We start from the raw sequence: 27906 nt of genomic DNA, 5'->3' as shown, positions 1-27906 counted from the left end.
AAAAAAGATACATCTCACAACCAAGGTTCACAAACCTTTGTCACTTTTCAAAATGAAATTATAAGAATTAATTTTATTATTCAATATATTCTTTGTATAACAAACTTTTTTTTATTGACACAAAAAATGTAGAGTTTAAAAGAGCTCGATGGTGAGTAATGTGATCGAATAACATTTTATAAGCCCACTTACTATAGTGAAGGGAAATGATGGACGAGTCTAGTAATAGAAGCATACTATGTAAGTTATTTCTTTGGATACCAATTTTACATTCTAATTTGGATAATTGATACATAAGTTTTGAGATTCTATCTTTCTAATTTTTATACTTTTGCAGAATGAAATGCAAGAACTTTTTAGTCAACAAGAAGCTGATGGTACTTCATTAAGTTCGTCTGAAATTTTTGACATGATCCTTGGCACAAAGTCAAGATACATCAAGGAACTCGAATATGGACCAAAACCGACAAGAACAACAAACTCAAATACACAAAAAATGTTGGAAGAGGCCCTTAGACAATTTGAAATAGAACGTGAACAATTGAAGGAGCAATTGAACACTGTTATGGGTGAAGTGGAAAGTATAAAAGCAAAGTTAGAGTAACACAATCTCTTGTTTAAGAAGATACTGGGATCTTATTTTGGCTCCATTGAATAATTTTTCATGGTAAGTGATTTAAATGTTATTTTATTTCTTTTGCTATTTTTAACATAATTTTTCAATTGTGTGTAATGTTGGAATTAATGGTGTTGTGTTGTGGTGGATACCCGTATTTGAGTGACAAATGATTTGCTAACACGGGGATAGACCTCAATCTTAATATATATTACTTATGAATGATGAGAGACGAGGGAGCTCTTTTCTTCTTTTTGGATGCAATAGTTTAATGGTTTTGTGCTGTTTGGAACTACAGTAACGGAATATATTGTCGACTTGATAGTAAGGAATGAACTTATTTACGGTCATCAATGGAATAACCTTTTTTTGTTTTTTTGTATCAAGTCTTGCCTATGATATTGCAGCATTTTGTTAGCCATTGCAAGATAAACACATTGGTTGGGACTTGAATTAATGGAAGTCCACATGTCTAGTTACTAATAACACACGTTTTGAAGTTATAGATTGACTCAAATTCTTCACAATTGGAGGATAGGTTTAGGTAAAGAGAGTTATCCTTATACTAGTTTAGTATCGTTATTTTTAAATTACGAATATGGTTAGTTCTCTTTATTTGAACTCGTGTTCAAGTTTTCTTTATTTGAACTCGTGTTCACCCGTGTGATGCACGAGAAGTGTAATCATAATAAATTTAAAAATTAAATTTTAATTAATATTAAAAAATTTATATATTAGTCTTAAAAATACAATATCTTAAATCTTAATAAGTATTGAAAAACTCATGCATTGGTCTTGCATTAAATTAAAGGTAATGATTGATTAATTATTAAAATAAAATTATTTATTATATTATATATTTATTTATAAATTATAAATATAAATATAAATAAAAACTTCTGAGGAAATATGGATTTTTCAATGCTAATTAAAAATTCATTTGAAAATTTTAATTTCTGAACTTGAAATTTAATTTTTGTATGAATTTTGACTTGTTTTTCTTTTATTATGTATTAATTTTCTTTCATAGTCTTGCAAATGTGATATGTTAAATCTTAATTAACATTAAAAAATCTATGCATTAATATTTATTTTTTAATAATTGAGGAATCAATCAAAAATAATATTATAATATTTTTGATTAATAATATTTATAAAAAAATATTTATTTTTAATTCATTGAGAAATTATATATCTATACATGACTTAATTAATAATTTAAACTGTTTATTCAAATTTTTTATTAATAATATTTATTTAATTGATAGTGAAAAGTTCCAAGATACTATAGATATCCAATTGCTTCAGAATAATATTTATTTTTGATTGATTGAGGGATTAATTGAGGAATTAATCAAAAATAATATTATAAATATTTTTAATTAATAATATTGATAAAAAATAATACTTATTTTTAATTAATTGAGAAATTAATTGATGAAAAGATTAATTGAGTTTAAAATTAAGTTATAAATAAATATTATAAATAATAGTATTTAAAACCCATGCTTAATTTTTTAATTTAATTACTACCTTTAATTTATTGAAAAACACAAGCATTTAATTACTGCCGCTTTTAGTAATTAATGCAAGTTTTGAGAGAAAAAATTCTTTTACAAACTATCATACTTTTATATATATAAAGATTATTATAAATCTTTCACATTGAAACAAATTATACTAATTGATCTAATCTTTTTTTTATTTTTGTTTTCTAGGTTCTTGGCATGCATGACTAGCAGAGGAAGAGAGAAAAAAAGACGCTTGAAAATAAATTTTCATATTATATTATTGTTTATATATATTATTTTTATTTTATGTGATTAATTAAAAATTTTTAAAGTTATATGTTGTGTTTTAAATTTCATTTGAATTGTAAGAGTTGGTGTAGGTTTTGAAAAAAATATTATCCCCGAAAAAAAGGATTTTTTTTTTTGCTACAAAATTAAATTTAGTGATATCGTAGTGGTTTATTAGTTACATATAGAATTAACTATGAAAATTTAACTTTTGATTACAAATATATTGATAGAAAAAATTAATTTGTTATGAAAATTGGAATGTAAAAATCAATTTACTACAAAAATTGGTATGTGAATCAATTTGCTACAAAAATTAGTATGATTAACTAAAATTTGACATTCGTAGTAAAAATTATGTTATTTGCTATAAAAATTGGCATCACTAAAGACAAAAATTAGCATCATCACTCATGAAAATCGGCATAATCAGCTGCAATATATGTCATAGTAGAAAACTAATATTTTATCTACGTTTCTTTGATCGTAACGAAAAGTATATTATTTTCTATGAAACTTAAAATCGTAACTAAATACTATTAACTACGAGCTTTTGGCTACAATTCATGCTACAAATAAAGTTTCGTAGTTGATTGATTTTTGCTACGAAAATGAAATTTTTAACTACGAAATTTTTTATAGAGAAAATCAAAATTTATTATAGTACATTTTGAGAAATCAATAGAGTACAACCGAGTATATAAGTATATATTTAGACATTCAAATTTGATATTTTTATCAACACTTTATATTAACATCTTGTATATTTTCATTATAATAACATATAATACACAATATTAATATAAAATGTCACCATAAATATCAAACTTAAGTATTAAAATAACATTCTCGAATTGAATAAGCGTCTAAAAGGGTCTTTTTCATGTATCGTGATTGTGTAAGAGAAAGTTACTTCTCGTTAATTGATCCAATAAGAGGGACTTCCCACCATGTCATAGCCTAAAAGCTATCTCCACACCAACCTAACAACCAAATAAATAAATAATTATGTAAAGTGTTTTGGGTTTTTTTTGGTTCGTTTTAAAAATATTATATTTTGACTTGTTCATATCGTATTTGATTTATTGGTATTTTTTAATTAACATTTAATATATAATTAGGATAATTTTAGTCGCACTCTTTATAAATATATATATTTAAAAAAGGAAAAGAAAATGTTATTATATTGTTGCTCTTTGTTAAAGATATGGATCATTGATGTCAACATTAGGTGCATGCTCTTCCCCATGTGCTAAGGTCGGCAATGTGGAATCCATTTCATGATTTTCATAGCCGTGGAAGGAAAGAAAAAGAAAATTAAATTAGACTCAAAATCAGATTAGACTTGGTAGAATTAAATTAAATTTTTTGCTGACATAAAATTAAAAATATACAAATGACTCTTTCTCGTCTTTTTCTTCTTTTTGGTTATATTTTAAATCATAAACCCTAAAATCTAATTGGCCTTCTTTGAATTTTAACATTGTTAAAATTGATGAAAAATTATTCAAAATAAAAAAAAATTATTAAGCTACTGTTGAGAATTAACCGTTCTCATCTTGTTGCGTGTCCCTATCAACAAGTAATAAGGAGATGACACGTGTCTCTTTATATAACCAACAATAAATAACTCTTGACTCACCACATTCTTGAATAATTCAGAAACATTATCTTTATTTGGCTCGCTTCATCTCTAAAAAATTTAGAACTAAAACTTATCTATATCTCTATCTAGTTCGATAAATGCTCTACCAGGCTTGAGATAATGGAGCTCGAGAATATTAGAGATAAACTTTGAATATCTTACTCCCTTTTTCTATGGGGAAGACAAAACTGATATTATCTCTATATTATCGAGAGATTTGCCTCTAACTTGAGATAATCAAGTCATTGAATCTAAAAAATGATACCTTTTAGTATCTTGATCCCATACCTATATAAAGACATGAAATCCTTATAGATAAATCACGAGACTCGTTATTATATATATTTACTTATTTATTATACTGATTTAAGTATCGGAGGTTATATTGAGAAAACTATTCTTGTCTTTTTTCAAAGTGTTTATATTCATATAGAACTCTAGTGATCGGTCCTTTATTCCATCGTCAAAAACTATATCAAAACCTATTGATGAGAATAACATACAAAATATTGACGAAGATACTAAAATTTTGCTAATGCTTAGTAAATCAAAACCACATTTTCTTGGTGATTATTGGGCACAGGATGGTTGGTGGAAATGGATTTGATTTCAAGGGTTCAAATGGAAAATTAATGAAGTGATCTGCCATCTAATTTGACTGCATAAACCACATTTAAAGAACTAATCAATGGAGTTTGAATGGGATCCTTTTCCGATCATCCATCCATCAATTGGTTGATGTCTCCTTTGCTTTTCATTCTGTTCTTTGTATGTGTTAAACTCTCTTTCATAATGATCTGGACAACCCAACTCATTCCCATCTAACCCCCTCTCCAAACTTGAGTCTCAAGCTTTGACTCAATATTCCTCTCCTATGGTACCCTAATCATTTCATGGTCTCAACAACTTTCATTCTTACCCTATGTATCCATTGATATTGAAATGTGATCCAAACAACCAACACGATTCAATGGACAATGAATTGGCTTAGTCGACTTGTTCGATACTTGAATAGAGATAAGATGTGGAAAATAATTAGATGAAATGATGAAAAAAATTATTTTCGTCATCTTTGCACATTTTTTTCTTACTTGTTTTGTTTATTGATACGAGAATTAAATTAAAAATAACCGATTCAATGGAGAGCTAGTTAACTTACCAACTTGCTCGATACTTAAATATCGAACAAGTATATTAAAAGAATAGTTAAAATTGAAAGAAAAATTCCAAATTCTTCCACCTAACTAGCTTTCATACTACATTAGTTTGTGTCCCTCATGACTTGAAAAGAAGTCTTCTACACGAAGGATAGGGTGACAACCCACCAAATCACTTATAGTAGTTTTTGAAGATTCATGGATATGTACATACATATATAAATTTATATATATAATTTTATAAATAAACACTAAACATATTTAATAACCTAAAAATAATATTAAAAAATAAAATCTAAAATCAATGTCTTTATAACCTTTTTGACAAGGGGTTTTTTATCAATCTTTTTAAGATTACTGTTGTTGCGTGGTTTTTTGTCGCTCATGTCTTCAATTTCGATAAAATAGATAAATTACAAGTGAAGGATTTATCTCATTGAGCAGAGTAAGAAATCGAACCCATAACTTATTAATGCGAATTCTAACTTATCAGTAGTTAATCACTTAATCTGTGTCTAAAGACTCTTTATCAATCTACTTGACTGTTAGCATAGTACCTTTTGTTGAAAGTTGCTTTGAGAAATTATGCCAAGTGCTCCTTAACCTTCAGCAACATCACCTACCCCTTGCAATGACGCCAACCTTTTTCATTTGTTTTTATGAATATTTTGAGGTTAAAATTCTTTAATAATGTCAATAATGATTGCTAATTTTAAACTAATAAGTGTATATAGACCGTGCCCTTATGAGCTATTTAATAGAAGGGTCTACAACATTTCATTTTAATGATACCATTTTTTATTAGGGACCACGTACGGGCCCATTAGGATTCCTAACCTTTAATAAACATTGCATATGGAGACACCTTTAGTTTGATGAAGGGTACCCTATGGCTCTAATAAGTAACATGATAATTGAATGGTTATTACATTAAGCATTCGAGTATATTGTTTGATTATTATATTGAACTTTTTAGTTTAATTAATTGTAATATTGTATTGTCGTCAAACTTCCACTAAGATAGTGCACTAATCATATTTAATAGCTAATAACAACTGAGTAATATTAACGATCATGCAAGATTACACGACTAATAATTTAAACATAAGTTTTATAAAAAATTCATCGATAACTTTAGATTATAATAAATTTTAAAGACTAAAAGGTCAATTAGATCTTTTGCATCATTTCCCTTTTCACTGGACCCCAAACCGATTAAAGTAATTGAAGCAAATTTGATTGCTTATAGCCATGAATGATCGCATTTGCCACATGGGATATATTCTTCTTATTTCAGGTGACATTCCAATTGTCGGTGGATGTTAAAAAATTGTAACATGTAATGCAATTTTTTTTATTTAATATGGATAAAAGGGAATTTTTAAATTCAAGGAATCAAAACTATAATATATTATTATTTTTAATCTGTTTTCATATGAATGCTAATAATTTATATCTATTCGAGGGGTAGAATTGGCTTAAGAGTTGGTAGGGGGCTAGGCAATAGGTGGCTGGTGGTAGGCAACAACGGTGCACACTCTCGCTCTCTTTCTCTAATCTTTCTGTGTGAGCACTAAGTAACATCACCGCCACTTGAAAGGTGACCATGCGTTTGTCGTCTCTTGCTCTTAATCTCTTTCCTCTTGCCAACAATTGCTTTTCCTAGTCTCTTGACTCCCATCGCAATCTACTGTCTCCTTTCGTTCGTTGTCTTCTTTCATTAGTGTTTGTGCTCTTTTTTCTCTGGGTCTCTCTTACTCTCCGACGTCTCTTCCCTCAAGCATCTTCTTCTACTTCTCTCATCCTTCTCCTGGTGTGCTATTTTTTTGGGCCCCTCCTCTTTTTTGGGGGCCTTAGGTATAGACTTTAGTGGCCTATATCTTAAATTGACCTTGTTCAAGGGGGCCAAGCTTCGAGATTCGGTTTGCAACTCACACATTAATCTGCTTATACCCAAGGTATGGTATGTTGTGAGTTTTAGAGAGAGTGAGACAATTACGGTCGAAAACTATGTTGATCGGGGACTCTCAAGTTTCCCATGCTAAAAAAAAAAATATAGTTCGATTCAAATTATAAGTCAGCTTGATTTGATTTTCAAATTTCAATGATTCAGTTAATTTGATTCGGTTCGATCTCCGTATTAAAAAAATCAAAACAAACAAACTAACTAAAATGTCTAAGACGATATCATTTTTCAATTTTTATTGATTTTTCATTTTTTTCGTTTTCTCAATTTTTTTTTTCAGTTGGTTTGATTTTATGTTTGCTTTTTGATTTGTTCAATTTGAAAATCTATAATTTGGTGGGTTTGCTTCAATTTTTAGAATACTTTTGACCTATTTGATCTCACCAATTCGATTATCAAATCGAACAAATACTAACCTTTAAAAATAGGTAATGTATATTTAAAGAAAATAAATTTTGTGGCTTTGGGGGCATTTTACAAAAGAAACAAAAAATCACTTCTAAAATGATTTGAGTTTGATCCTTTTTAGGCATGACCAGTACCAATGTCAAGTGGCATATGTACGGTTGACCCATCAACCGACAGAGGTCTAGTTAATTCCAACCAAATGCTGCACAATTAACACATAAAAGGTAACACTAATCCTTTGGATATTGGTACTTAAAAAGGCAGTACATGTAATAATAAGATACGTCTTTATAAGATATAAGAGTACGATATAATATTTAAGGTACAAATTAAGTGATTGAATCATGATAAATTAGTATTCGTATCAATAGATTGTGAATTCGATTTCTTATCTTGTGTAATGAGGTAAAAGTCTTCACTTGTGATTTATCTCTTCTGTCGAAATCAAAGACACGAACGATGACGGATCACGTAAGGCGATAATTCCAAAGATACGATGTAATTCAAAAATATACAATATAAAAAAATAATGCATTTTAGAGCTCAAGACCCTTTAAGAGTATCTTAAAATTGTACACAGACAAATTATGGTCTAAAATGCATATTGTGGCTAAAGTGAGTAGAAGAATTAGGAATTTCGAATATGATCATAAAAGTTAGAGAAGTCATCAACTGACTCTTAGACAAAGGAATTTTGGGGATTCTAGGAGTTGATAGCATATATGATTCTCAAAATTCATCGATAATAGGTGGGGCAACAATTTTTCTTCACATTTCATCGGAATAATCGATGGTGAAGGGGTGAAAAAAATTATAAAACATAAATAAATAAAATTTGTGAAAGAAGGAAATGCCATTTTTTTATTTTTATTTATAGAAAAATAAAAACAAAAATTGGAAATTAGAATGGAATTCACCAATATGTGTGTAATAATAATAATAATAATATCGGCCAAATCCATATTTTTATTTTTGAAAGTTTAAATTTTTATTTTAATTACATTTTTGAACTTAATTTTTTAGTCAATTTAATTCTTATGCTTTGATATATTTTTTTTATACGACAACTCGAACTTTTTGCTATTTCGATTATACCGTTAAACTTGTATTTTCGAGTCAATTTAACTCTTAAACTTTTATGTGTGAACAAAAAGTAAAATGAAATAATAAAATACACATCATATTTAATCAAAATAATGAAAAGTTTAAGTTATCATAAAAAAAAAATAAAAATATAAGAATTAAATTGATTTAAAAATATAAATTTAGAGATATAATTGAAATAACAAAAACTTTGAATTAACTCAAAAAAAAAAAAACATAAAACTAAAAATATTGGTTTGGGCTAATAATATCACTATATATATATATATACATATATATGAGTATATTTTTATAGTTTTATGCTATATAAATGCCATGAACCATAAGTACCCAGCTGAGCTCCACCTTTCTTCCCCACGAAATCCTTTCATTAGTGAAAAGAGACAGAGAGAAACTGCAAAGCCACACTTACAAACTGCAAAGCTTCTTAACTCTCTCTCTCTCTCTCTATATATATATATATCCACCTTCTTTAAATTTTGAGTATAATTTCTGCAAGATCTGAACTGGGTTGAGCTAGCATCTTCTTCTTCTGAAGTGGGTCTGCTTCTCCATGATATAGAGCTCTGATCGAGTGTCTGACAGAAGCCAGCCAGCCCTTCGGCATAGCGTAGCTCAGAAGCAAAAATCAAATCTCTCCATCTCAAAAGCAACCAACAACGCCATCATATTCTTCGTATTCTTCTTCTCGCAAAGCAAAGCCCTTTATATAAGCCCAAATCCAGAGCCTCCCCACTTGCTCCACTCAAACCACAGAGCACCGCACAGGCCGGCCCATCGGAGATTCCATTGCCAGGCGGAACTTCTTCAAGATGGAGAGCAGCCTGTCGTCGTCGGAGGCGATCACCGGCCAGATTGGGCTGGTGTGGGAGCAGGCCAAGGCGCCGGTGGTCGTGCCGGCGCTGAGGTTCCTGGTCGTCGTGTGCCTGGCAATGTCGGTGATGCTGTTCGTGGAGAGGGTTTATATGGGCATTGTCATATTCCTGATAAAGCTGTTGAGGAGAAAGCCTCAGAAGCAGTACAAATGGGAGGCCATGAAAGAAGATTTGGAGCTTGGCAATTCGGCTTTCCCCATGGTTCTGGTTCAAATTCCCATGTACAATGAGAAAGAGGTCATTAATTCCTCCTCCTCCTCCTTCTTCTTCTTCTTCTCTCTCTCTCCCTCTCTCTCTCTCTCTATATATATATATATCTGGCTCTGGTTTTGCAGGTTTATCAGCTGTCAATTGGAGCTGCATGTGGGCTTTCATGGCCGTCAGATAGGATCATAATTCAAGTTCTTGATGACTCAACAGACCCAGTAATCAAGGTTCTGTCATTGACTCGTTTCAACTTGTGAAAAAGATTTCCTAATTAGTTATGAACGTCTGATGAGCACACACTGCTTGCACATTTAGTTTAACACTGATACTCAAACTCCATTAGGAAATTAATAATACATCCCTCGTTAAATTATTTAAATAATAGATATATTGATAATTAATTAATTAATTTATTTATTTAAATATAAATATAAGTGTCAATTTAAATATACAAATAACATTACTCCACACACACGCGTGCCTAATCAAAACACAATATTCTCGGTAAAACTTCCTATATATATATATTTGCTTAACATTTTGTATAAAAAAAAAAATAAGGTTGCGTTGTCTTTAATATTTTCAAGTTATTTTTAATTTTTAATTTTTTAAAATAATGAAAATGTATTCTGTTTACTGTTTTTAAAAATATATTTTTTAAAATAAAAAAAAACTTAAAATAACAAAAAATTATTTTAAGTGTTTTCATCCCAAACAAACTCAAAACATATTTATTTATTTATATTTTATTATTATAATAGAAAAAAATATTACAAAATTTATTAATTTTAACATGTATATATTTTTTAATAATATATTAACATTGAATATTTTTAATTTACTGAATATTCAAAATTATTGAATAAAATATTATTAAAAAATTATTTTCAAAATTTCAAAGAAAACTCGTTTTCTAATTTTTTGTTTTGAGAAATAATTTTTTAAAATAACAAAAAAAACGTGTTTTTAATTTTTTAAAAATAGATTATCAAAATAAAAAATTAAAAATAAATTTAAACTTTAAAATTAAAAATTAAAAAATAAATAAAACGCAACCTAATATTTTTAAACAAAAGCATAGAAAACCATATAATTAATTTGTGTGTTTTCCATGGAAATATGCCTTTTTGCATATAATGATTAGAAACAATGCTTTTGTTAGATTTTAATAATATCATCATTAAATTTAATTTGATATGGTTTCGTGTCAAGCCAACGACCAATGAACCAAACCTCTGGATGCCCACGAGAGGGACCCATTAAACAGCAAAAATCTTTCTTGTGAAATGTGTTAAAAACATTTCAACTCTCAGTGTGACTTAAACAGTTAAACTAACTAGCTCTGCAAGTTAGCCTAGGAACCACCCAACTGGACCAAATCGGATGGTTTCTGAAGTGGGTTTGCTCCATTTCGATGGAGAAAGCAACAGGATCTGGTGGAGAGAGAGTGCCGAAGATGGGCAAGCAAAGGAATCAACATGAAGTACGAGATAAGAGACAACAGGAACGGGTACAAAGCGGGGGCTCTCAAGGAAGGAATGAAGCACAGCTACGTCAAGCACTGCGACTATGTCACCATCTTCGACGCCGATTTCCAGCCCGACCCCGATTTCTTGTGGCGCACCATTCCCTTTCTCGTTCACAACCCCGAGATCGCACTCGTTCAAGCTCGCTGGAAATTCGGTAACTTCTTTGCCCCTTCTTTTGTTGAACAATTTGATCTTTTGGTTGAGCAATTGCCATCACAGACAGCTCGTTTTGGACAAGTTTGGAATCGAAGGGCAACGATCTATTTTTGAGTGGTTATATCTCATTAATGTTTTAATACAGAAATACGGTGGTCCTGGTCTTGATAACTTCAAGATTATGCCTCATTCTTGGTCATGTTCCTTCAATTGTGGCAAAGCATGTATGTATTTTTAGTCTACTTTGAGCAGATGAATTTGATGGGTTTCATTTTATCACATATAGGCCTAGTTTTTCTTTTTGGTCTCGGTATTTGGAAGATACGATTATTGAGACACGATTAAGAAGGTTTGGTAGAGGCTCTTTGAATGGAGAGGAGAGTGGATGAAGTAGAATAGAAATTTAAACAAAAGAGGTGGAGGAAGACCATATTGGATGTGATATTAGTTATAAGGGTTTTATAAAAAATAAGATCACAATTAAAAATGACTGAAGAGATAGAGTTCATGTGGTCGATCCCACATAATGCGTCACAAGTAGATGTGTCCATTCATGGTTTATTTGTAATGATGTGCAATTTATGAAGTTGTGTTACATTGTAAATGAACTACTTCACCCATTCACCAGAAGCAGTTGTGTTACCAATGGTGGTCTGCCATTGCAGTTAATGCCGATGAATGCTTGATGACAAGAATGCAGGAGATGTCATTGGATTACCATTTCACAGTAGAGCAAGAAGTTGGTTCAGCAACCCATGCGTTCTTCGGGTTCAATGGTAAATGCTGCTCAGCCCCCAAAACTCCTACCTTTTTCAATATTCTGAGTTTCTGCATCTCTGGAGTTCAATGTCCTAAGAAACTTTTGAACAATATTGTCTAGGGACTGCCGGGGTCTGGAGAATTTCAGCCCTCAACGAGGCTGGAGGATGGAAGGACCGTACCACGGTGGAGGACATGGATCTGGCTGTCCGAGCTAGTCTTAAAGGCTGGAAGTTTGTTTATGCCGGCGATCTCAAGGTACTTTCTCAGAGGAATTGGTTCATATTGGCAGGGATAACATCTGCAGCTCTTGTAAATAATGCACCTAGCTATAGCCAAGATGGCTAGTAGGATTTTGTGTTTTCTGTCATCCATTCGTCCCAAATGGCCAAAACATTGGGGTTTTCCTAATGTCTTTTCCATGTAGGTGAAAAATGAATTGCCAAGTACTTTCAAAGCCTACCGGTATCAGCAGCACCGATGGTCTTGTGGCCCTGCTAACCTCTTCAAGAAAATGGCAATGGAAATAGTAAAGAACAAGGTATTGGGACTTACTTTCATTTTGCCTCCACTCAAGATGACGGCGGCTGAGTACTTTCTTCCATCCTTCTGACCATTTCTTTCTTCATCTACTGTTACATTGCAGAAAGTCTCTCTCTGGAAGAAGTTCTATTTGATCTACAGCTTCTTCTTTGTTAGGAAGATTGTTGCCCACATCGTCACCTTCGTTTTCTACTGTGTTGTCTTGCCTGCAACTGTGTTTGTCCCCGAAGTTGAGGTTCCGAAATGGGGTGCTGTCTACATTCCTTCTACTATTACCCTCCTCAATGCAGTTGGAACTCCAAGGTTTCTCTTTCAAAATTCTTTCTCCCCAAATTGCTTAAATCAAAAGCATACGTCCAAATTTAAGCCGAACTCACATATTCAATCTTGCAGGTCATTGCATTTACTGGTTTTCTGGATCCTCTTCGAGAATGTCATGTCCTTGCATAGAACAAAGGCTACGTTCATAGGCCTGCTCGAGGCAGGGAGAGTTAACGAATGGGTTGTTACCGAAAAATTGGGGGATGCTCTCAAGATGAAGACAGCTGCCAAAGCATCCAAAAAGCCTCGAATCAGAATTGGAGAAAGGTAATCTTCCCACTTCAGTTTGTTTTGAGCTAAGTTAATCTTCTCCAACATACGTTTGTTCAGGGTAGCAGATAAGATTATAGATAAGAATGGCTAGAGATCTAGAATTCATATAGTTGATGATAAAGGCTTGGTGTGAAGTTATTGTACATTTGTTAAATCATCAACTTTTAATGTTTGATTGTTGGTTGAATGGGATCAGACTTCATCTTTTGGAGCTACTTGTCGGCATCTATCTGTTCTCTTGTGGATGCTATGATGTCGCATTTGGGAAGACCCACTACTTCATCTACCTCTTCCTCCAATCGATAGCCTTCTTTGTCGCGGGATTTGGCTACATTGGCACATATGTTCCCAACTCTTAACAGCAACGCACTTCACCTTCCATCGCAACAATATATAGATCGAATTCTTGAGGAGAACCTTTCAATTCAAATTACTAGATAGTTGAAACAAAAAGATTGTGATTCTTTTTCCTTTTAAGAATAGGAAGTGTATGAGAGAAAGAAGGATGTTGTTTTGGCAAATAAGCTATCTAGGAAGTAAGTTTACTGTAAACAAATATGCCACAAATGGCCTGTGAATCCCTTTGTAAACATGGTGAAAATGGAATTCATTGTTTGTAATCTCTAGTTCTTTTGTTGCTCCGAGATGAATAAAATGGTGCAAGGAAGAATTACAAGGGTGTTATGATATCTCTGTCTTTTGTTATGGTGCTTGTAAACTAGCTTTGCATATAAAAGCATAATCAGGGTATCAAGCAGGAAAGGGGAAAGTCAAAAGTTAGTTGGGGTATCAAGCAAAAAAGGAGAAAGTCAAAGATTAATCGTTAGAGGTTGACTTTGGATATAATTTTGTTGAATAAATAAAATCTATCATATAAAACAAGCAATTGAAAATATATTATATAGTTTAAAATAATATTCTTCTATCTCTAACTTGCCCCAAAAAACGTTCTTCCAATATAAACATTCTTGTTAAACCAAAATATATATGTATTTTTCGGACTATGATACATTCACTAAAATAAGAGTACAAATAGAGGTGTCGTTGCGTTGAAACCCTAGTGAAGCATGAAGCAAGCTTTACCCCTTAGATGACAAGCATTAAAACCTACAAATAGTCATTTCTAATAGCAACATCCTAGTAAAGCATGAAGCAAGCTTTATTCCCTAAATGACAAGCGTTAAAACTCACAAATAATCATTTCTGCAACACGTACTTGCACCCACAATGATATATTCATATGCCGGTAGATAGGATATTAGAGATTATTTTTAGTGTACCTCATACACTAGGGAAGAATTAGGGGTGTAACAAACTTCTCTTACTTGAATTTGCAACACCTTAGTTGTGATGACACCTATTTGTGTTGGGCGACCCCTACCTCAAAGCACTTGGCAAAGGGCTTCCCCTGAACCGACAAAAACTTTTACTTTTATATTTATATATGTATATATATATATATCACATCATTTTCAATTTTTATTTTTTTGTCATATAGTGTGGAAATAAGCAAATTCTTTCTCGCGCTCTCTCTCTCTCCGTCTCTCGATGTCCGTCTTTGACGAAGGCACCAGGCACGTTTGAAACTCTGGTTCCCTCTCGCTCTCTGTCTCAATGTCCGGCTTGGACGAAGGCGCGTTTGAAACTCTGGTTCCCTCTCGCTTCATCACTTTCACCTTCCCGAACCCATTCGCCTCCGCCGCCGATCGCCCCCGTAGCCGCCACCACCTCCACACCCCACTCCTCCGCGTCGCCGTCCTCGACTCCCCCGCCCAACCCCCACCCGACCCCGCCGTCTCCGCCGCCATCCTCGTCCCCGCCGGCCGCGAAACCGACTGGATTTTCTCCACCGTCTCCGGCCACCTCCAACTCCTCCTCAACTCTCCCCACATTTCCCGCCTCATCCTCGTCGGCAACCTTCCTTCCCACCCCCACCCTTCTCCCTTTACTCGCCCAATTCCCATCGATTCCGCTCAGCTCTCCGAATTCGAAAAAGGCGTAACCCCTCTGTTGCTCGCGCTCTCCCCCAAATCGGCTTTCGCCAATGGTTTGCCGGAAATTGGATTTCTATGTTACGAAGACGATGTCGTTCGCAGCGTGATCGTGGAGACCTGCGTTGGGGGTTTTGTCGGGGAAATGTTGATCGAGGATGTTGAATTGGAAATTGACGGTGAGTCTGAGTTTCGGAGGAGATTGAGGTTTAAGCGGATGCCGAATTTGGTTCAGACACAGATAAGGATTCTCCCCGGTGGGGATACTGATTTAGGGTTTTTGGTCCATCCTTACTTGACTCCAATGGTGGCCGGTCTTAAATTGGTCAGTTCACATCTAGAAGGGAGAATTCGGGCCGGGTTTAAGCCGAATGCGTTGTGCTTGGGAGTTGGAGGTGGAGCTTTGCTTTCGTTCTTGAATATCCAATTAGGGTTTGATGTCACTGGGATGGAGGTGGATGAGGTGGTTGTGAGTGTTGCAAGAAGGCGCTTTGGGTTACCCGAAAATCCGTTTATCCGAGTGTGGACTGGAGATGGGATTAAATTGATAGAGGAACTCGCAGCACAACCCTGCAACTCTGAATCTGATGGTAGATTTGATGTGATTATGGTTGACTTGGATTCAAATGATGAGGGGATGGGAACGATGGCTCCATCGATGGAGTTTGTTCAGAAGCCTGTTCTTCTTGCTGCTAGAACCCTGCTTCGTGAGCCCGGAATGCTTGTGATCAATGTGATTCCTCCAAGCAGGTCATTCTATGAGAAATTGGTGCTTGAATTTCGGCAGGTTTTCCAGGAGTTGTACGAGATAGATGTTGGAAATGCAGAGAATTTTGTTCTTGTTGCAGTAACAACACCGGTTGGGATGGCATCTACTGAATCTGACTCTGCTTTTGTTACAAGGTTGAAGCAGGTTATTTCAGGAGCATACATGGATTGCATAAGGAAAATTTGAGGGTTGAATTGTCTGTAAACTGACAAAAATGCTTTCTCTGTTCCTTGGATAAAAAGAAAAACAGCTGTTAGTGTAGTCTGAAATGTTGGCTGAGAAGCCTGAGTTCATAAAATTCCTTCCAATCTGAAGTGACAATGGAAGGTATTCTCTCTAACCTTCAAGTTTTTTGTGTCCTCAACTCCTTGGAGATACTGAATAATATGAAAATACGTGGTTGAATCTGTGACTTCAATAGCATTCCATAAGCAAGCTGCTTAACGACATGTGATCATAATATGAAAACTTATCTTCGAACTAAGTTCCAACTGTTTCAATATCAATAGCTTTTTATTGTTCTTTTCTTAGGTGTCTGAGGATCTTTTGGAATTTCGTCTTGATTTTCTGTCAAATGGATTCAAGTAATGCCCTGTTAATCAACGGTCTCTGAATTTGGATTCCCTATTTTATGGGTTGCCTCACTCATAGATTAAGTTTTAAGGGCAGTTGGGGATCTATCTAACATGAACTTTATGCTTGTGCCCTATATTTTATGGGGTCGCTACTTTGAATTATTTCATGCTTGTGCCTTTTGACAGATCAAAAACTGGTGCAATTCTTATTCTTTCAAGCATGGTGCTGAGTTGGGGTGCAGAATCATAATCAGTCATTAACTTTCTGAAGTTAGTTCTGGGTTGCTTTCTTTTATGTGGATGGCAAATTCCATACTTTGAGCCAAGTCGTGTAAGTTCATTCAATTGGTTTGGATGGCTGTAACCATGCAATTTTCAGTGTCTTTGGAATTGGTGAAGGGAGTTACCCCCACGTCATACCCTTTTTCCTTCTTAGATATTTTTTTTTTAAACTTTAAACTCATCTCCACATTTTCTTTTTTTTCTTTACATGAAATGATCATTTCTAACTCTAAATTTTGTAAATAAACTTGTTGATAAATACATTAATTTATTTATTTATAATTTTATAAATATATTATTTAACATAAAATTATTAAATTTTAAATTATTATAATAATATAATTAAATTAAATATGTTTAAACTTATTATATATAACTATTTAACATAATATGTATAGAAGTTTGGCCAGCTTGAGCCGTGTTGAGCTCAGGCTTGCTTCGATACGGTTACAACCCTACCCTTATTTACAATTTGTGGAAGAATTTTATGTAATGACAATACACTTTATTTAAGGCTTTATTGGATAATGAGCTTTTTTACTTATATAATTTTTAAAAGGTTTTTTTATCGAGAAATTTAGTCTATTTTTCAGACTTTGGACAACACTTTTTTATCGAGCTTTTAAGTCTTTAACTTTTTAAAATGCAACAATTTTCATTAGTAAACCAAACAGTTGGAGATTTTTCATAAGTTTGCTTTTAAAAATTATTGGCAAATATAAACTTAAACTTGACCATAAATCATATTAAACAAAGCCCAGTTATTTAATTTGTTATCAATTTGGATTAGATATCTCACAATAGGCTGGGCTTTGACACCAAATCGATCGTGCTGGGCCAAGGCCCATGGTTTATCGGCCCAACAATTTAATAGATTATATTTTTAAAAAACTTATCTCTATAAATAAATATATTAGGATATAATTTAATACATTTTCCGATATTTCACACTATATTTTATAAATTATAAGTTTATATATCATTGTAACCTTTGGTTGGTTAACATTTTGAAATTAAATAATTTGAGATATATATTTTTTTGTTTAACTCATAATCACGAGCTCTCGCTGTTCGGCCCCATGATTTCATTATGAGAGGTAAATCAAGAAATCTAGCAGACAGGTTTCGACCTCTAGCATAACCGCAAACATGAGGGCTGTAAGTATTTTTTTTATTTTTCGGAACCTGAAGACTCAAAAAACACCACCTCAACACATTCTTCATTTGTCAATTGAGCTACGCCTGGGACAATAATTTGAGATATTATAAAATATAAAACGTGGTCCAAAAAATTTCATAAAACACTTCTATTTGATCATTGCAAATGTAATTTTTTTAAAAAAAATATTTCATAAACAGTGTCTCAGACAGGTCACGTCATGCAGATTAATATAGTGCTGGCTGAATTTGCACAGCTCACCATCTCTAGTTTGGACCCAACAAAACAATCTTCAGTTCACTAGGGGTTTAAGCGAATTAATTCATTTGATGAACAAATCATGAATTAACTTAATTAGAGTTTGTTTATGTTTGGACAAAAATTCAAAACTCATCCAACAAACAAATTGAACCATAAAAATTTGTTCAGTTCATTTATATTTATTTATGAACAAACTCTCTTATAAATTCATTTAAAACTCGTTTATTTATTTATTAAGAAGAGTGTATATATATACTCATTAAGATAATTTTAAGATTTTTTATCCCACAAATGTTCGTGAACAAACTTAATAATTTCTTGCTCACGAACAAGCTCGAATAGCTAAATGGACCGAATATGAAACCTTATTCGTGAACCGAATTTAAACACACCTTATAAAACTTGGTTTATAAACGAGGTGTGTGTGAGAGAGAGAGAGAGAGAGAGATTAAAAGTGAAGTTTGGAAACTGCTCAAAACCCAGATCTCTGTAACAAGGGGGCAGAAGATGGGAAGAAAATAAAATGGCAACCAAGCTTTAGTTATGTACAGCAAGAGCAACCCACCAGCAAAAACAATCAATCAATCTTCCCCAATCCAGACAAAACACAACCTGGTCCACAGATTGATTGCTGGTCCACAGGGGGCTGCATGCATCTGCAGCTTGGAAGGGAATGGAATGGATATGGATTCCAACCACCATTTCCATTTCTCCTTCATGTATTTGATGGGCTCTCCACTCGCTTCTCACCAGCAGCCCCCTTTGCAGTAGTCTCACTATCCTCCACTAAGATGGACACTCTCTCTCCCACTCCTACTCCATCCCTCTCACTTGCTGACTGGTTCTCTCGGACAGGCTCCATCCCATGGCAGTTGTGCAACCTTGCCGGAAGGGCCGGCCCGGCCGACGAGCACCGACAAAAATTCGCGTCGACGCGCTCCGCACCGTGGTCAGATCGTATGGCTGCACAGAACATCGGTGGTTGTGCGTGCTTTTTCTCGGAGAATACACGCAATGAGATCCTGCAAACCGGGCAGGTCGGGTGCTGCTGCAGCCATTTGTCGATGCAGGCGACGTGGAAGAAGTGCCCGCACTGCGGCAGGATGCGCAACGTGTCTTCCTTGTGATACTCTGCGAGGCAAACCGTGCACCTGGAACACAAATCGAGCTGCGGGATCAGAATGCAAATCAAAAGAACCTGATTTGGGGGGACAGATAAAAAAGACTAACAATGAACAGCATAACTTTGCATAACACACCACAAGATTGCAGCTGGTAGAAGAGACTCAGAAATTTCTTTGAGAAGGGGCAGCAAAGCAGAATACAATTAACTGTGTTTCAACTATTTCCAGGGTAAACTTCAGGAAGAACACATCGGATAGGGTACTTTCAACCGCTCTGAAATCAGAATAAGGAGAAAGCAACTTAATGTTGTAAAGGATATAGCCCACTTGTGAACCCCCTCTTATCCTGCTATTTCTGTGGGAGTGGAGGAGACTGAAGAGAACAATCACTCTATTAGTGCTGACAAAATTAGCTGCCAACTAACATCACTGATATCTAAATCGATCCTACAAAGTTCAAGAAACAAGTCCAAAGGACATGATTAAACCAGCAATTGCCAAAGCTTCAACCTTCAAGAAGTGCCAACCATCAAGTTACCAACCTTGTTAAAAGACATAATTTTGCATAGGACCGACTTCCCAAGGCCATATCCTTTGGAACCCACAAGACTCCCAAGTCCCAACCCGTCACATTTGCTCCGGGCATCTGCTGTCTTGCTCTGAAATAACTAAATTTTACCCCACAATCATAAGCAGTCCTTTTGAGTGCAACAGAACTTCTAAAAAAGCCATCCACATGCCCATGAAATGACTCCGCCACAAAATTTATGGAGTAGCTAAACAATAGGTAATATACTTTCCAACACTTTTCAAGGACAAGGTATATATTCTTCCAGTAGGAAAACATTACAGGGGCGCTCGTTACTGGACTAAGTAAATACCTTAGTACAAGCAGTGTCTAAACAGTTTACATGGAAGCAACTTCTACATTGCTAGTTACTCTGTATCTTGAACACGGCGAACATTCCCCCCCACCCTTTTCTCGTTTTGGGGAATGGTGTTGGGATCAGGGTGGGGGATAGGACACGAGAAGAATGACAACTGTGAAACAAGCTGGGGGGAAATAACACTCCCATCTTCTTTTCTTCTCAAGTATAAAAAGAAGCGAAAGCTGGAATGAACTAGAATCGTGAACAAGCAAGCATGATCTTTCGCTCATGAAATGGATCACCAACAAACCAAAAGCGGGGTGTTCTCAACATGCCATATTATCAGCAACATCAATGTTTAGTGAGAATCATGGCAATCAATAAGAAAGAAGATGCATGAAGGGAAAGAAGTGGGAAGGTGTAACAGAAACAGCATGACCAAAAACTTCTGCTTCTGAGAGTCAATTGTTATCATTAAATTAGGTATAAAGCAAAATGCTTCATATGAGATCTATGATGATTTGCAGAAAAAGAGAAAGCATCCATGCGGTAGTCTGCCAGAAAAGCAGAAATATCTATATCATCTCATAGATATATATATATATATATATATATAGAGAGAGAGAGAGAGAGAGAGAGAGAAGTAATGGGGGGATGCCAATATGAATCAAATAAACCATTTCAATAGCAAGACCCACAAATCTCATCAGTGACTTGCATCTCTTGTTATTAATATAATCTAATTTCATAAAGGAATGTTTAATGTTTCACACACTCATTTCTCTATAATCCAATACATAATAGGTTTTTGTTTAGTGCTTGTGGAATCTATTATTTATAATTTTTGTTTTCCAATTCAGTTGTATTTTCACCATGACACCTCTGGTCAGTTCAGTTGTTTTTCTCCAAGGTTAAGGAAAAATACTCTCTTCAAAGAGTACAACATATCCTCGACTAGGAAACTATTTTTAAAAAAGCAATCTGATACAGAAGTTACTATCAGTAAGAAAAACCCTTGGCACTATTCATGCTTTAAGCCATCTAAATACTTGACATTTTTATATTTGTAAATATCCTCCATATCCTCTATATATGACATCAATTGATAAATGATCGACACATTAAATAAACTCAATGGCAATCAAGTTATTTTCTTCGGTGAGTAACCATTTGAAGTCATCGATCCAAAGATGAAAATTTCTTAGACTCTCTAAGACAATCAGTAAAACCAAGCAGTTGGGATGGTGATCACTCCTATAAATTAACAACAAAGTTACCAGTTAATTCCGTTCTATGATGAAAGTGAAAAATCACACTGAATTGGTCTCAATCAATAAAATCACAGCATTTTTCTACCAGACCTTCAACTTCCAATTTCCATGGCATGCTTACTATCTAAAACAATCAACTGAGAATTCCCTCTACTATTATAGCCACTCGAACAAGGACATCAATGTTCTTAAGAACTAGAACTAAATGAACAAAACTTAGTTGTTCTGATCATCATACTTCCACAGAACACAATGAACTAGATTCAGATGCCCAGTAAATACCCAACAGCTGCCAGAATTTCACTATTCTCCGAACCATCAAAATTAAGTTATACTAATTGAATTCAGATTAATCCATCTAACAAGTGGCCATATTTTTTTGGATAAAAAGTTCAATACTAGTAGGTGTCCATGTTCTTCTGCATAAGTTTAATTCACGAATCAGCAAATGCTTCTTCATTTACGTACACCAGTCTGTAATACTCTTTTAGTAGCAAGGACAAGAAAGCTATTCTTGCCAATTGCTATATAGTATCGCATCTCCAGAAATATATTTTGTTGGGCCCTCAGCTTTCCATTCTGACAACCTACAATTGCTTCAGCTCCACCCTCAGAATTATTCCTTTCTCAGATTGTAGAGCATAGTATCATTGGGGCCATAACACCTAGCACGTTTAATATGTTCCTACTAGTCTCCCGCCGTAGTCCTTCATGATTGATTCCTTAAATTCCAAAAAGTTAGCAGGCAGAAAATTCAGGATAAATAGTTTATAACATCACCAGCACTCTGCTTGCCTCATGCAGTAACAAAATGATTAAACAAATGTTCAAGCATCAGCAACTTACTGCACATCTTCTGAAGAGGAAAAGCATGCATCACTGTACTTCTTTGTTGGAAAGTTTGCTATCACAACAGGCTCAAGACCATTTACACCCCGCTCCCGCTGAAGAATATCAATGGATCACTTAGACCATAATAGCAAGAAGTGATGTACAGAAGATAAATGAAAGCTAAAGGTGTCAAAAGATTGAAGTTTGTCTTAGCACAAGCTGATGTCACATATATAAAAGAAACAACAAGACCAATTCAAAGAAAAGAAAAACCCAAGTTTTCAACCTTTAACAAAACTAAGAGCCTAGAATTAACTGACCTACCTAGGTTTTGAAATAGAACATGATGAAACAATGACCATAAAGGTTTAAAATGGCAACCCCAATGCCCAAGGCTCCCGGCTTTGTGAGGATTGAGGAAGGTTGCATTTGTATGCAGTTCTTCCCCTTTTTTCTGTTTTTTGTTTTTTGTTTTGGCAAAGAAACTGTTTCCACAAACAGGGAAGGAAAAGAAATAATCAAAAGTTCAAAAAAACAAGATGTTTGAGAAATCCCCTTTATTCTTTTGCTCTAACAAGTAATACTGAATTTTTTGGAAATTAAGAATCTTAAAATACTTTCATACTCCAGATTATAGAAAAGGACAAGAAAAGAAATAAGAACTAAGTAAATTAATTTAGATAAAAATAATAACAGCATCTTAGAAGTACTCCAAAACTTGAACTTGAAATAACTAGTTACAAAAATTCTTGGGAAGTAAACTGGCATGGACAAGGTAAAGAAAGTTCCAATTAGATGAGTTTAAGCAAACTCAGATTACCCAGGATTCCAACGACACACACACACACACACACATATATATATATATACATTGAAGCAAAGAATTCAGAAAAGATAAACGATTTATTGATGGAATTAGGAATGAACAAAAGGGCTTACAATACTAAGATCAGATCTAGAAGAAACTGGGAAGGAGCGTCTGGAAGCATTCAACTGAATCCGAGCACAAATGAGACGCGTGCAAACGAAAACGATGAACATCGTGCTCACCGCAAACCCAATCACCGTCATCACCAAATTTATTCCCGAAGACATCATTATCGTTCTTGTCGTCCCGAATCTCCGTACTCCCAAACACCCAGAATTTAGATCAATAGCAACAGTTCGAATCTCGCTTCACCATGGCGGAAGCAAAACCCAGAACTTTAAATCCATCAGCACAGCTCTCTATCTGTTCGTATATATGGGTATCAATGTATGCATAGCTGTGTCCACTCTCCACTGTCTAGAATTCGAATTTCGGAGTTCTTAGTGTGGGTTGCAGCTGCAAGAGGGTATGTGGATTTGTGAATATAGAAAGCGATGGTGGAAAAGGGCAGAGCCAGAGACTGACATCTTGACTTTGAGAGAGAGAGAGAGAGAGAGAGAGAGAGCTGATGAGTGCTATCTCATGCCAAGGAATCCATGGCCCAAAAACTTAATTTACACTCCCTGTAGGATGTGGCCGTTATCGCCACGCCAAAAGGTTAACATTATTAGTGGACACACAATTCTATTTCTTTTTATAGCCAAGTAGGAAGAAAAACTTTCTCTAAATTTATTTAAATATTTTAATTTTAATAATTATATCTTAATTAATTTAATTAAATATAATTAATTTAATATTTAAAATTAATTTAAGAAATATATGTCATTACTGATATCACAAGTCACTTGATATAAAAAAAATATATAAGAATGGAACTCACGTGTACATATATGAGTAAAATTTATATGTTAATTTTATTTTTTATTTTTTTATATATATACATATAGATTTCACTTATATATTTTTTTATGACAAATGATATGTTACATTCCAAATTAATTTTATGTATTGGATAAAATTTCATTCAATTGAATTAATTGGGATACAATTGTCGAAATTAAAACGTTTAGATAAAATTATAAATTTATAAAAAAAATTAATTTTTTTAAGTATTTTTTTTATATTATAAGTTTATTAGTCTTTTGACTATGATACTTCTTGTAAAAATAAGTATTTACCATTAGCCTATACTTAACCGATTTAGTCGAACATTTGAGTACTCAAAATTTTATTATGTCAATATAAATTTTAAATTTAAATAATTTTATTTTATTGTTGTGTTAAAAAAAAAAATCAAATTTATGATTGACAATACACGAGGTGTGTCTAACTATTTATCATATTTATGTATCCCATTTCATTTATATGGATATTTATTGTAAAATGATACACCACAAGTTATTATTCTTAAGTTTATTTTTTTTATAAATAAGAATTTTATTGAAAGAAAATATTGCAAGAGCGACTACAGCTTTAAATTAGGGCATATCCCGAATTTCCCAACGAAAAATCATAAATGGAAAAGACAAACTAAACAATTAAAGAATAAATCTCTAAACTAAAGGAGAGAAAAAACCTATATACATTAATATATAGTTGTTGGAAGAAGTCTTCAAAAGATGCCTATCAAAAAATAAAAAATTCCCAAACTGTCGAACCCTCACCCTCTAATACTAAAAGGCTTTTGACACGAATATTTATATTTGTGATGCTAATACCTAATTACTCACCTAAAACATTAAAACAAAGCTCAAACAATGTAGAAAACATCAATGCATAACATCCCTAGACATTATATTGGTATTTTCGCACAAATATTCACATTGGTGAAGTCAATTCCCAGCTACTTCCCAAACAATAGCTCAAGAAAATGTTTAATTATGATTTTATAGTAAAAAGTTTTTTATATTATTTTAAATAACTTTTAACGATCATATAACCTAATACAAAAGATTATTCACTCATTATATTATTAGAATTGACTTATTCTCTCTTAATGTTGGATTTACTCTTTACTTAATATAAAAAGATATTAAGCTTAGGAGTCAATTCACCTCAGAAAAAAAGTAATTAATTTAGATATTTCGACAAATTGAGTTAAAAAAAAAGATTGGTGGAGAAAATACGCAATAAAAGACTTATGGTAAAGCTAACCAAAATATATACATAAAATGCTATTTGAAATTTTGAATTTATTTAATATTTATTGTAATACTCCAAGAGCACAGAGAAGTTAGTATATATCAAGAATAGTGTAAGGAAGGAAACAACACTAGCTGGATATCTTTTGGGCTGAATGTTGGCAAAGAACTCCCAAGTTAAGCGTGCTTGACCTAGGGTAATCCAGGGATGGGTGACCCCCCTGGGAAGTTCGTGTGGGCCCATCAGAGTAAATTGTTCCGGTCCTTCCTATCGCTCGAACGGGATGTTACAAGTGGTATCAGAGCCGACCCCTGAGCCTCTGAGCGCGATGGTGGGGCAAATCTCAACGAGGAAGCTGAGTCCCTGAGGGAGATACGTATAGGCACCTTAGGCAAATCCACATCGGCTATGCATCGAGGGGAGATCTGGGACCGGTTGTAAGGTCGCATGACGAGGACATCATGTGCTCAAGGGGGGAAAATGTAATACCCCAAGAGCCCAGAAAAGTTAGTAAATATCGAGGATAATGTAAGGAAGGAAACAACATTAACCTGGGGTAATCCAGGGATGAGTGACCCCCTTGGGAAGTTCGTGTAGGCCCATCAAGGTAAGTTGTTCCGGTCCTTCCTATCGCTCAAACGGGATGTTACATTTATAGTAACATTTTGCATTGATTTCTTGTATCAGATGTTATATCATTATAAATGTATAAGATATTAATACAAAATGTCAATAAAAATGTCAAACTTAATATCCAATTAACATTGTCGATTAAAATAATGATATGACACTTTTGGTATGTGTTTTCATCTAATCCATTCTTGTGGGGCATTAACAAGAATTCTTAAATGCCAAGACAATCTTGGCATTCCTCCATAATCATTCTCCAAATTAGTTTTATTTTATTCATTCTTTTGGATGCTATAGTTGCTACTACTTGTACTCTAATACTTGGAAGGTTAATTATCATGTGTTTGTTGATTTTCCTCCCCATTTCCTTAGTACCAAACAGGAAAATTAAACAGAAAAGGCAAGTGCTTTTGGGAGATGGGAAGAACGTGTAAACCCTAATCTTTGACATCTTTCACTAAAGCTTTATTGGATTCGATTTGATCACACAGGCCTAAGATTCCTAATCATTTATATAATGTTGTCGTTGTAAGGTAGCATAGACCATCACATGCTAATTCAACCCTACTTGTTAAGACTATATTTTTGCAGAATTTTATACTAAAAATGGTGGTATAAATTATATCATCAACAATTTGACTAATAAAAAAAGATACATGCTTCACAACCCTAAGGAAACATTAGGGGTCCCTTGAACACAAATAATTTTCGATTTGGACCTATCTCAATCTCTTTAAAACTCACATTTAGTCTGTTTCACAGTTTTAGGTGAACGAATAAATTTGTCACGAGACAAAACTCGAGAACATGTCCTTTTAGATAAACACAAACGATTGTGTAAACCCGCACAAATACATATTTGAACCCAAGACCTTGTTATATCAAGCTCTCGAATGCATGTGATGAATTGTTTGTACTAACCTAATAGATTTTTATTTATTTACTCAAATTCACCCTTAAATTTTTTTAAAATAATTCATTTTGCCTCTAAAATGATATTTTTTTTTTAAATTTTATCCTCTAAACTCTAGTTTTTTTTCTTACAACTCAAATTCAATCTCAAATTAAATTATATAAAAAGTTCAAAGATGAATTTGAGCTAGAGAAAAGTAGAGGAAGAGATCTAACTTATTAAAATCAAAAAGTTTTCAAAAATTAATTAAGAGATTTTTTTTATTAATATAATAACTTATAATTATAAGCCACTCTAAAAAATAAAATAATTTTGCATAAAATTTATATTTTTACATGTGGGTCCCTCAGGCCACTGTAAGATATTCATAATAATAATAATAATAAAACAGTGGGAGAAAGTGAAATAAAGTGAATCCCACTTTGGCAGCTTCTTGTGGCTTTTCTTGAGCCCCCCAACCCAAAAAAACCTTTATTTTTTCTGCAATCTCCTCCTTCCTACCCTTTTGGAGCCTATTATTCCACCCTACCCATACTTAAGTCCAGTGCATTTACACTAAATAAATTATATCAAATAAATTATGTAACACCTACACATATATTTTTAATATGGTTCGACAATATATTTATGTCTATAGATAAAATTATAGACATAAATATATTTTGTAACATTTATTCTTAAAATTATAGATATAAAACTCTATATATAGAGAGAAGGTTTCAACAATATAGATGCATATGTGGGTAACCTAAAATCCTAGTACACCCATTGTATTTATATGAGAATTTTGCATTAATGTTAGTTGTATTTTAAATAATTAGATATAGGGTTTTATTAATTTATATATATATATATATTTTGAC

At 33.4% G+C, this 27906-nt stretch overlaps 3 protein-coding genes across 5 annotated transcripts; 2 read left to right on the top strand and 1 right to left on the bottom strand.

The window, feature by feature from the left end:
• The first annotated feature begins 9164 nt into the window (after nt 1–9164).
• On the top strand, nt 9165–14057 carry LOC127796511 (glucomannan 4-beta-mannosyltransferase 9-like). Of its 2 annotated transcripts, XM_052328673.1 has the most exons (9): nt 9173–9807; nt 9906–10004; nt 11208–11460; nt 12128–12238; nt 12343–12479; nt 12649–12762; nt 12868–13067; nt 13158–13352; nt 13555–14055. In XM_052328673.1, exons 1-9 carry the CDS (start codon nt 9508–9510, stop codon nt 13715–13717), a joined length of 1572 nt encoding a protein of 523 aa, XP_052184633.1. In that variant the 5' UTR covers nt 9173–9507; the 3' UTR covers nt 13718–14055. The 2 variants fall into 2 exon arrangements, with proteins under 2 accessions (XP_052184632.1, XP_052184633.1); XM_052328672.1 differs by having other exon boundaries at nt 9165–9807; nt 12868–13352; nt 13555–14057.
• An 820-nt stretch (nt 14058–14877) lies between these two features.
• Nucleotides 14878–17144, top strand: LOC127796579 (uncharacterized). The gene is made up of 2 exons (XM_052328771.1): nt 14878–16445; nt 16880–17144. The coding sequence occupies exon 1, from the start codon at nt 14973–14975 to the stop codon at nt 16302–16304; it is 1332 nt and encodes a 443-aa protein (XP_052184731.1). The 5' UTR covers nt 14878–14972; the 3' UTR covers nt 16305–16445; nt 16880–17144.
• A 1697-nt stretch (nt 17145–18841) lies between these two features.
• Nucleotides 18842–23960, bottom strand: LOC127798374 (RING-H2 finger protein ATL8-like). Of its 2 annotated transcripts, XM_052331905.1 has the most exons (5): nt 23430–23960; nt 22506–22603; nt 20062–20187; nt 19655–19892; nt 18842–19546 (listed from the first exon to the last, which is right to left on the bottom strand). In XM_052331905.1, exons 1-4 carry the CDS (start codon nt 23586–23588, stop codon nt 19682–19684), a joined length of 594 nt encoding a protein of 197 aa, XP_052187865.1. In that variant the 5' UTR covers nt 23589–23960; the 3' UTR covers nt 18842–19546; nt 19655–19681. The 2 variants fall into 2 exon arrangements, with proteins under 2 accessions (XP_052187865.1, XP_052187864.1); XM_052331904.1 differs by lacking the exons at nt 19655–19892; nt 20062–20187 and having other exon boundaries at nt 23430–23946.
• Nucleotides 23961–27906: the final 3946 nt, after the last annotated feature.

This window comes from Diospyros lotus, chromosome 3 (genome assembly GCF_014633365.1).
Source record: "Diospyros lotus cultivar Yz01 chromosome 3, ASM1463336v1, whole genome shotgun sequence".
Lineage (NCBI taxonomy): Eukaryota > Viridiplantae > Streptophyta > Magnoliopsida > Ericales > Ebenaceae > Diospyros > Diospyros lotus.
The sequence above is the reverse complement of the archived record's forward strand: the minus strand, read 5'-3'. Positions and strand labels throughout refer to the sequence as shown.